This window comes from Mizuhopecten yessoensis, unplaced genomic scaffold (assembly GCF_002113885.1).
Source record: "Mizuhopecten yessoensis strain PY_sf001 unplaced genomic scaffold, ASM211388v2 scaffold3949, whole genome shotgun sequence".
Lineage (NCBI taxonomy): Eukaryota > Metazoa > Mollusca > Bivalvia > Pectinida > Pectinidae > Mizuhopecten > Mizuhopecten yessoensis.
In genome coordinates, this window is record NW_018405300.1 from 791986 (window position 1) to 802910 (window position 10925).

General features: G+C 40.9%; 1 protein-coding gene across 2 annotated transcripts in view; it reads right to left on the minus strand.

Moving 5' to 3' along the window:
* The window catches only part of LOC110448226 (short-chain dehydrogenase/reductase family 42E member 1-like), a 187503-nt gene that overhangs the window by 78527 nt on the left and 98051 nt on the right, over positions 1 to 10925 (minus strand). For both annotated transcript variants that reach the window (XM_021494369.1, XM_021494370.1), the window contains one exon: positions 4913 to 4970. In XM_021494369.1, coding sequence (XP_021350044.1) covers positions 4913 to 4970 — 58 coding nt within the window. The remainder of the gene's footprint in view (positions 1 to 4912; positions 4971 to 10925) is intronic.

A 10925-nucleotide genomic window follows, 5' to 3' on the forward strand; every position in this document is an offset into this window, starting at 1 on the left:
AGTACCACACAGCTTATAAAGAGAGTAACTGATCGAGTACCACACAGCTTATAAAGAGAGTAACAGTACCACACAGCTTATAAAGAGAGTAACTGATCAAGTACCACACAGGTTATAAAGAGAGTAACTGATCGAGTACCACACAGCTTAGAAAGAGAATAACTGAGTACCACACAGCTTATAAAGAGAGTAACTGAGTACCACACAGCTTATAAAGAGAGTAACTGATTACTGTACAGTAGTAACAGTTAATGATGACACGTCACCTACCCAATCTTCAGTATAGCTGACAAGACAGATACAGGGCCAGATATCTTACACGTAGTTGAGAAGAAACAGGAAAACCTTTAGATGGATTCTCCATGTAAAATAATTTCAAATAAATCTAATTTCATCTTTGATCTTTTAAAGTACATTAAATTTGGATTTTAAATGAAATGTTGCACGTTTTAGCCGTGATGACGGGATAAGTAAGATGATAAAATCCAATGTATTTCAGTGTCAAGTAACATGAAACTGCGTCAGCAATTGACATTGGAATTAAAACACATAACTTGTCACCTCCAATTTAGAAAACCTCAGATACAAAACATTCTAAACTGCCATATTTGCGTATTGATGTGACCGGAGCTTGAGTTGCAGCAATAAATAGTAAAATCGCACGGAGGCCTTTAACTTGTGGCATAGTGAACAGCCATCTGCAGGTCTGATTGCTGTTGGCATATGATTTGAATGTTAATGGTCACCGATAAAACAGCTTTATCTTTTTCAGGCTCTGTTGCTTTCCGTACTCTGGCGCTTTTTTGATGAACGGCAAAACCGTTTGAATTCCAATGACAACCAATACGATTAAGTCAATGACCATTTCTGCCTCTGCCATGGCCCGGTGTGAACATGAACGGTCTGGTATAGAGCTTTCCCGCTATGATTAATAGACAGAGCTGTGACATTCCTGACTTTTAGGCCAGTTTCTAGGCCAACAAACTTTGTTTATTTTCCATTATTTCCTCCCTGATTATCCCAGATAATTGTTATAGGCTCCGACATTTTGATTCAATTTAAATCTAAACGATAAGAATATCAACATAGGCACATCTCATAAATCCAGGACTATCAAATCGGAAATTACAAAATATATCTCTGGACGTTTATTTATGTACTTGTTCTAGACAGCAGTAAAAAAGGAGAGAAAATGTTGGAAAGGGAAGGGACGCCAATAATTATATCCTGCATTTTATGACAACAGATTATTATTTTACAGCCTCCTACTGACGTCACTGTCGACAAATAAGGAAGGTATAATTTTAAATAAATATCCCCAGAGAGAATGAATGAGTGTCAGAAATATAGCATAAAACTTCAGTGAAAAGGCCAAATCTATAAACACATACTGCCTACCTAGTACTACAGCGTTCATACCTTTTCATGGGATTTCAAATACATTTTATGTACGTTGTTTGACACCTCTGGATAGAAAGATAAAAAGTGAAACATATACCCCATATAGCGTTGACATTACAACATTGGAGATTGAAGCCTCATTATTTTTTGTCACAAATAATGCATTAAACAGATTTAAATAATTCACAATAGAAAAATAAAGATATAAGAATAATAAGAAAGAGGAATTGAATCTGTCAATTAATTCTGTCAATGTTTATTTGGTTTGCCCTGCTGTTCAGATTCAGCAAATTAAAACCTCACAAATATTTTACTACATTTAAACAAAGATAGAAAAAGAGATTGACAGATAGACAACCTGATTCATGTATACCCATATGTTCAAAATAAATTACCCTACAGTAATTACATAAATATGATTCTACACATGTACAATGCAGGTCGAAGCTAAGCACTGTGAAATCACTGTGAAGTTACGATTCATACATTTTGATATCTAACAATTATTTAACTTCCACAATATTTCATTTAAAAAGAACAAGAGGCCCAGAGGGCCTGTATCCCTCACCTGAATATGTTTAAAATATTGGTATGAAGTAAAGATATAGCACTCCATGGTAGGTGCTGTAAGTACATATGAAATTTCAGAAAGATCCATCCAGTACTTGAGATATAGCGAGAACAAACTTCAAACAGAGCCCAACCCCTACCCTTGGTCCAAGGATGCTCCAGACTAAATACGGATAAAATCCCTTAATCCCGATGGTCGAAGAAGGATTTTAAAGGTTTTACCTCTATTTCTCCTGTTGGGCCGATCCAGAGGGGTTTTTTGGGCTTCAGGAACCCCCCCCGCCCCTGAGAATTTTCTTTAAAAATCATGTATTTTCACCGGTTTCCTCAATTTTTCCCCACATGGAAACCCCCCAGGAAATTTGGAAACCCCCCCAGATAGGTCTCTGGATCTGCCACTGGGCCCCGCGCTTCTGCCCCCTGGGAGACCACACCCACTGCTTATACAAAATTGAGTCCCCTTGGCCCAAGGATGTGCCAGACTAAATTAGGATAAAATTCCTTAATCCCCATGATAGAAGAAGGATTTTAAAGGTATTACCTCTATTTCCCCTATTGGGCCCCGCTTCTCTGCCTCCGGGGGTGGGGGGGTGGGGGTAGACATACTGTTTATACAAAATTGGTTCCCCATCACCCAATGATGCTTCTGGACAAAATCCTGTCATTCGTACAGAAGAAGGTATTTGAAGAATTTGCTGCTTCCCCTATTGGGCCCCTCCCTTCTGCACCCAGGGGCGCCACACTCGCTGTTTAAACGAAATTGAGTCCCTTTTGCCCAAGGATGCTCCAGACTAAATTAGGATAAAATCCCTTAATCCATATGGTAGAAGAAGGATTATAAAGGTTTTACTTCTATTTCCCCTATTGGGCCCCACCCCTCAGGTCCCAGGGGGGCCACACCCACCGTTTATACAAAATTGGTTCCCCTTTACCCAAGGATGCTTCACACCAAATATGGACCAAATCCTTTTATTCCTACAGAAGAAGGATTTTAAAGAACACTTTGCTATGTTTCCCCTATTGGGCCCTGCCACTCAGGCCCCTGGGGGGCCAGACCCACGGTTTATACAAAATTGGTTCCCCTTCACCCAAGGATGCTCCACACCAAATATGGACCAAATCCTTTCATTCCTACAGAAGAAGAGGGATATTAAAGAATTTGCTATATTTCCCCTATTGGGCCCCGCCCCTCAGCCCCCAGAGGGGCCAGACCCACCGTTTATACAAAATTATTTCCCCTTCACCCAAGGATGCTCCACACCAAATATGGACCAAATCCTTTCATTCCTACAGAAGAAGAGGGATTTTAAAGAATAGTTTGCTATATTTCCCCTATTGGGCCCCACCCCTCAGCCCCCAGGGGGGCCAGACCCACCATTTATACAAAATGTGTTCCCCTTTCCCCAAGGATACTCCACACCAAATATGGATCAAATCCTTTCATTCCTACAGAAGAAGAAGGATTTTAAAGAATTTGCTATATTTCCCCTATTGGGCCCCATCTTCAGCCCCCAGGGGGGCCACACCCATCATTTATACAAAATTGAGTCCCCTTGGCCTAAGGATACTCCAGACCAAATTTAGTCAAAATCTGTTTGGCCGTTCAGGACTAGTAGCGCTTTAAAGGAAAGGTTGACGGACTGACGGACGACGGACGCTGCGGTATGGCATAAGCTCACCATGGTCCTTCGGAGCTAAAAAAAACCCTATCTGAATGTTAATTTTCACTAATGTCAACTTTGTTTGAATAGGAAATTCTCAATTCTCCATGAAGGGCCTGAAATATTGTGTGGCGTGTGACGAGAGTGTTTGCAGGTATGGTTTTCTTTTTCACGGAAGCCTGGTCAGACACAACCTATCATGATTTGACCTTCAAAAGTCAAGGTTTCAAAATTCACATACAATTGATTTCATTTCAGTTTAAAATAAAATTCTAAAATAGTGCTGTTCATTTTATAAGAAATATTTTAAAAAGCTGAAAATATATTTTTTAACCATGTTGAACTTCTTAAAATTATTCACTTAATTATCAGTTTTATACTTGAATGGACACCTGGTATGTATTGTGAAAACAAGAGGCCAAGAGGGCTTGTATCACTCACCTGGATAATAAAGAAACCATGGAGATTTTTCTTATTATATGTAATACTGCAAATATTTCAAAATACTGGCTCTGTCTCCCAGCAACACTGATTTTAATCACTAACCTCAATAATCACTTTCGGGCCCTCCCCTCTGCCCCTGAATGCAACCTTCTATAAATACAAAATTGGGTCCACTTTGCCCAAGGAGACTTTACCCAAAATTGTTTTAAATCCCTCAAATGGTACATAAGAACAAGGATTTTAATCATTTATTACTACATTCCCCCTATTGGGCCTCACCCCTCTGCCCCTACGGCGGCCACACTCTCCCTTTAACTAAAATTGGGTCCCCATTGCCCAAGGATGCTCTGAACCTAACTTGGACAAAATCCCTCCGATGGTACATAAGAAGAAGGATTTGAAAAATTTGCTTCAATTTCCCCTATTAGGCCCCTCTGCACCATAGGAGCCACATCCTCTGATTATTAAACAACATAAAATGGTATGTATTTGAAACTGGGTTTTGTTTTCTTTGGAAAGCATTCCTTCCTGTCATCAATTTGTTCCACCATCGGAATGAGATTCGGCAACTACAGCCTCCAGCACTCATCAATACTACCAAATCTTCTGTACATAAGATGTCACCATATTTTGTGTACAGTTTGAAGGTGAATTTGCCCAATCCAGTGTTTTTTTAAGTTATCGGTTTCAATATAAGTTTACATCCTTAATTTCAAGTCATACATTTGTCATTAAAATCCATGAAAAATTTGAACAGTTTTAAGACTGTTTTACTGACAAGGCAAGAAATTACACTGTGAATTGATGCCAAACTATACAAATACAGAGACACTTACCAGCAATTACATTGTCTGTGCCACCTATGTTCACAGCTTCAATCAGTTTCTTGTTTAACTGAAAGAGTGAAAAAATAACATTGTAAGATAAGTACCAGATCCATTATTTACAGCCTATTGGACCCTGTCTGTACTGAAAAAAGGTATAACAAAAAAATCAGCAAAAGGGATGGATTATATACTCCCCAAAAAGGTCAACAAGACTGAAATAAAATGTGACCTCAATTTGATAGTAATTTGGTGAAGGGACCATTTATTGCGTTTTAGTGATTTGGTGAAGGGACCATTTATTACGTTTTAGTAATTTGGTGAATGGACCATTTATTGCGTGATAGTACAGTTGTGCGATAACAATCGTGGTTGGCGTAAATTGGGGAATGCCTTAACAATATATACGGGTTCGTGTTTAAACATATAAACTTGATTTTTAAGTATGTTTCTATATTCTTCCTACATCTATAAGCTTATCTTATGTCTATACTTTCTTAAATTAGAAATTTTCGGTATATTTTAAACGGCCTTAATCAACACATGTGAAATTACAACACAGTCCCGTATACAGGTAAACATAGCCACTTTGTACATTTACCTGGACCGTAGATTTCCCCCGCTGGGGCGCTTACGTATTTCGTCGGGTAGGGCCAGGGGTGTGAAAACCCAGGTGAAGGGGAGCTGTAGGCAAACCAAATGCAAATTACAAATACTACACGTCCAGTTGTGTTTTCATTATGGTCATACGGTATCACATATCAGCTCTATGTGTCAGGCACAGGCCAGGTAAAACTCTGGTCACTCATCAAATTGTTATTAACCTGTTCTGTTACCTTGGAGCCAAACCCATTCAACAGTCACTGTAATGCTGTGTTACATGCATTGTAAAACTGTACATAATCTTCATAACTGTGATGAGTAATTACAGTAATACATACAGTTTTCATTATTGCATACAAGCTTTCCGTATTTTTTTCATTCCGTAATATTGATCTTCAAATTGAACCTAATCGCACAGTTGTGCGGAGAGAAGCGCATAACAGGGCGAACGATTGTTAAATCGCACAGTTGTGCGCACCATGTGTGGACGATGTGCGGACGGTGTGTGAACGATGTATGCACGGTGTGCGCACGCCATTTTTCGTGCGTTGTGTGGTCACACAACTGTAATTTGGTGAAGGGATCATTTATTGTGTGATAGTAATTTGGTGAAGGGACCATTTATTGTGTGATAGTAATTTGGGGAAGGGACCATTTATTGTGTGATAGTAATTTGGTGAAGGGACCATTATTTGTGTGCCAGCGTTTCAGTACAGACCCTGGTATGATGAACCCTCTACCTGGTGTGGTGTTGTCAGGCTTCCCTGACCTTGGTTTTGTCTGGAGAACTGGTAGTAATACTATTATGCAGATTGTGACTGGAATATTTACAGACAATGATCTGTTGGGGACCTCGGAGAAATAGGAGACACATTCTGCTGACACCAGAGTATACCATTATAACGTAGACTTATTATTCTAATCATGACAGAACACATGAGGTCTTGAGACCACACCAATTGAGAGATATCAAGGACAATGTCACAAACATGGTTATAACATAAACTAATAGAAAATAACTCAAATAACCAGGTCAGTGAAATTCAAAGTATAGAACAGTCAAATGTCACAGATATGATGGTGTCAAGGTCACTGGTATGGAACAGTCAGATGTCACAGATATGATGGTGTCAAGGTCACTGGTATGGAACAGTCAGATGTCACAGATATGATGGTGTCAAGGTCACTGGTATGGAACAGTCAGATGTCACAGATATGATGGTGTCAAGGTCACTGGTATGGAACAGTCAGATGTCACAGATATGATGGTGTCAAGGTCACTGGTATGGAACAGTCAGATGTCACAGATATGATGGTGTCAAGGTCACTGGTATGGAACAGTCAGATGTCACAGATATGATGGTGTCAAGGTCACTGGTATGGAACAGTCAAATGTCACAGATATGATGGTGTCAAGGTCACTGGTATGGAACAGTCAAATGTCACAGATATGATGGTGTCAAGGCCACTGTGTGGAACAGTCAAATGTCTCAGATATGATGGTGTCAAGATCATTGGTATGGAACAGTCAAATGTCACAGATATGATGGTGACAAGGTCACTGGTATGAAACAGTCAATGTCATTGGTATGGTGAATTGTCAAGGTCAATGGAATAGACAAGTCAAGGTCGCAAGTATGGAAGACCAGGTCACTGGTATGGAACAGTCAAATGTCACAGGTTTGGAAGTCAAGATCACTGGTATGGAACAGTCAAGATCACTGGTATGGAACAGTCAACGTCACTGGTATGGAACAGTCAAGATCACTGGTATGGAACAGTCAACGTCACTGGTATGGAACAGTCAAGGTCACTGGTATGGAACAGTCAAGGTCACTGGTATGGAACAGTCAAGGTCACTGGTATGGAACAGTCAACGTCACTGGTATGGAACAGTCAAGGTCACTGGTATGGAACAGTCAAGGTCACTGGTATGGAACAGTCAAGGTCACTGGTATGGAACAGTCAACGTCACTGGTATGGAACAGTCAAGGTCACTGGTATGGAACAGTCAAGGTCACTGGTATGGAACAGTCAAGGTCACTGGTATGGAACAGTCAAGGTCACTGGTATGGAACAGTCAAGGTCACTGGTATGGAACAGTCAAGGTCACTGGTATGGAACAGTCAAGGTCACTGGTATGGAACAGTCAAGGTCACTGGTATGGAACAGTCAAGGTCACTGGTATGGAACAGTCAAGGTCACTGGTATGGAACAGTCAAGGTCACTGGTATGGAACAGTCAAGGTCACTGGTATGGAACAGTCAAGGTCACTGGTATGGAACAGTCAAGGTCACTGGTATGGAACAGTCAAGGTCACTGGTATGGAACAGTCAAGGTCACTGGTATGGAACAGTCAAGGTCACTGGTATGGAACAGTCAAGGTCACTGGTATGGAACAGTCAAGGTCACTGGTATGGAACAGTCAAGGTCACTGGTATGGAACAGTCAAGGTCACTGGTATGGAACAGTCAAGGTCACTGGTATGGAACAGTCAAGGTCACTGGTATGGAACAGTCAACGTCACTGGTATGGAACAGTCAAGGTCACTGGTATGGAACAGTCAAGGTCACTGGTATGGAACAGTCAAGGTCACTGGTATGGAACAGTCAAGGTCACTGGTATGGAACAGTCAAGGTCACTGGTATGGAACAGTCAAGGTCACTGGTATGGAACAGTCAAGGTCACTGGTATGGAACAGTCAAGGTCACTGGTATGGAACAGTCAAGGTCACTGGTATGGAACAGTCAAGGTCACTGGTATGGAACAGTCAAGGTCACTGGTATGGAACAGTCAAGGTCACTGGTATGGAACAGTCAAGGTCACTGGTATGGAACAGTCAAGGTCACTGGTATGGAACAGTCAAGGTCACTGGTATGGAACAGTCAAGGTCACTGGTATGGAACAGTCAAGGTCACTGGTATGGAACAGTCAAGGTCACTGGTATGGAACAGTCAAGGTCACTGGTATGGAACAGTCAAGGTCACTGGTATGGAACAGTCAAGGTCACTGGTATGGAACAGTCAAGATCACTGGTATGGAACAGTCACGATCACTGGTATGGAACAGTCAAGGTCACTGGTATGGAACAGTCAAGGTCACTGGTATGGAACAGTCAAGATCACTGGTATGGAACAGTCAAGGGTACTGGTATGGAACAGTCAACGTCACTGGTATGGAACAGTCAAGGTCACTGGTATGGAACAGTCAAGATCACTGGTATGGAACAGTCAAGGTGTGATGTGAGTTCCCTTTCTTCAAGAATGTGAGGCATAGCACTCATTACACTCTCTGACATGCACTGGTGTAATTAGAACATTGTCCCCGGTAACCAGTGCTCAATCTGTCATCTGTCAGGGACGTCCACCTCACTCCTATTTCCGCCTTTAATTCCTCACAAACTGCAGGCTAAAGATTTTTTATTAAGATTCATTTATTCAAAAGGGTATGGCTAATACACGGTGACATCCTTTTCCTAATACTGTGACAGGGAATGTATTTGATGTAAGTTTTTCTATTTCAGTGACTAGGAATATGACCTTACATGTATGTGAGTTCTCTAGTACATCGACTAGGAGTGTCTACGATGTCAGTTTCTAGTTCAGTGACATGGAATACAACCTGATGTGAGTTCCCTAGTACATCGACTAGGAGTGTCTACAATGTCAATTTCTAGTTCAGTGACTTGAAATTCGACCTGATGTGAGTTCCCTTTCTTCAAGAATGTGAGGCATAGCACTCATTACACTCTCTGACATGCACTGGTGTAATTAGAACATTGTCCCCAGTGACCAGTGCTCAATCTGTCATCTGTCAGGGACGTCCACCTCACTCCTATTTCCGCCTTTAATTCCTCACAAACTGCAGGCTAAAGGTATTTTATTAAGAGTCGTTTATTTAAAAGGGTATGGCTAATACACGGTGACATCCTTTTCCTAACACTGTGACAGGGAATGTATTTGATGTAAGTTTTTCTAGTTCAGTGACTTGGAATATGACCTTATGTGAGTTCCCTAGTACATCGACTAGGAGTGTCTACGATGTCAGTTTCTAGTTCAGTGACATGGAATACGACCTGATGTGAGTTCCCTAGTACATCGACTAGGAGTGTCTAAGATGTAAGTTTCTAGTTCAGTAACTTGGAATACGACCTGATGTGAGTTCCCTAGTACATCGACTAGGAGTGTCTAAGATGTCAGTTTCTAGTTCAGTGACTTGAAATACGACCTGATGTGAGTTCCCTAGTACATCGACTAGGTCAGTGTCTAAGATGTCAGTTTCTAGTTTAGTGACTTGAAATACGACCTGATGTGATTTCCCTAGTACATCGACTAGGTCAGTGTCTAAGATGTCAGTTTCTAGTTCAGTGACTTGGAAAACGACCTGATATGAGTTCCCTAGACTAAGAGTGTCTACGATGTCAGTTTCTAGTTCAGTGCCTTTAAATACGACCTGATGTGATTTCCCTAGTACATCGACTAAGAGTGTCTAGCATGTCAGTTTCTAGTTCAGTGCCTTTAAATACGACCTGATGTGATTTCCCTAGTACATCGACTAAGAGTGTCTAACATGTCAGTTGCTAGTTCAGTGACTTGGAATACGACCTGATGTGAGTTCCCTAGTACATCGACTAAGAGTGTCTAACATGTCAGTTTCTAGTTCAGTGACTTGGAAAACGACCTGATGTGAGTTCCCTAGACTAAGAGTGTCTACGATGTCAGTTTCTAGTTCAGTGACTTGGAATACGACCTGATGTGAGTTCCCTAGTACATCGACTAGGAGTGTCTAACATGTCAGTTTCTAGTTCAGTGACTTTGAATACGACCTGATGTGAGTTCCCTAGTACATCGACTAGGAGTATCTACGATGTCAGTTTCTAGCTTAGTGACTGTAGAATGTATCTGATGCCACTTTGCTGGAAAATGACTGAGAATTATGTGATTCCAATTTCCAGGAACAGTGACTGAGAATACCTGAGAAGTTTAATAGGCAGTACCCTATGATAACCTTCGTTGGGTACCAGACAATCATTTGTAAAATAAATTGCTCACAAACATATTTTATTAGTATGAGACAAGCTATGTAATACCTGTCAAGTTTTGGAGACAATTTATAGAGTAGACATTGACAGGTAATTCTGATAATTCCATTACATAGGTGTACATTTTTCTAGTTATTCCCATGCACGCTGGACAACAGGGGGACACACCGCCAGCCTTTACTGCAAAGCCTCAATCTTCCATCAGCCTTAACTGCAAAGTCTCATTCTATCAACAGCCTTTACTGTAAAGTCTCATTCTACCACCAGCCTTTACTGTAAAGTCTCATTCTACCACCAGCCTTTACTGTAAAGTCTCATTCTACCACCAGCCTTTACTGTAAAGTCTCATTCTACCACCAGCCTTTACTGTAAAGTCTCATT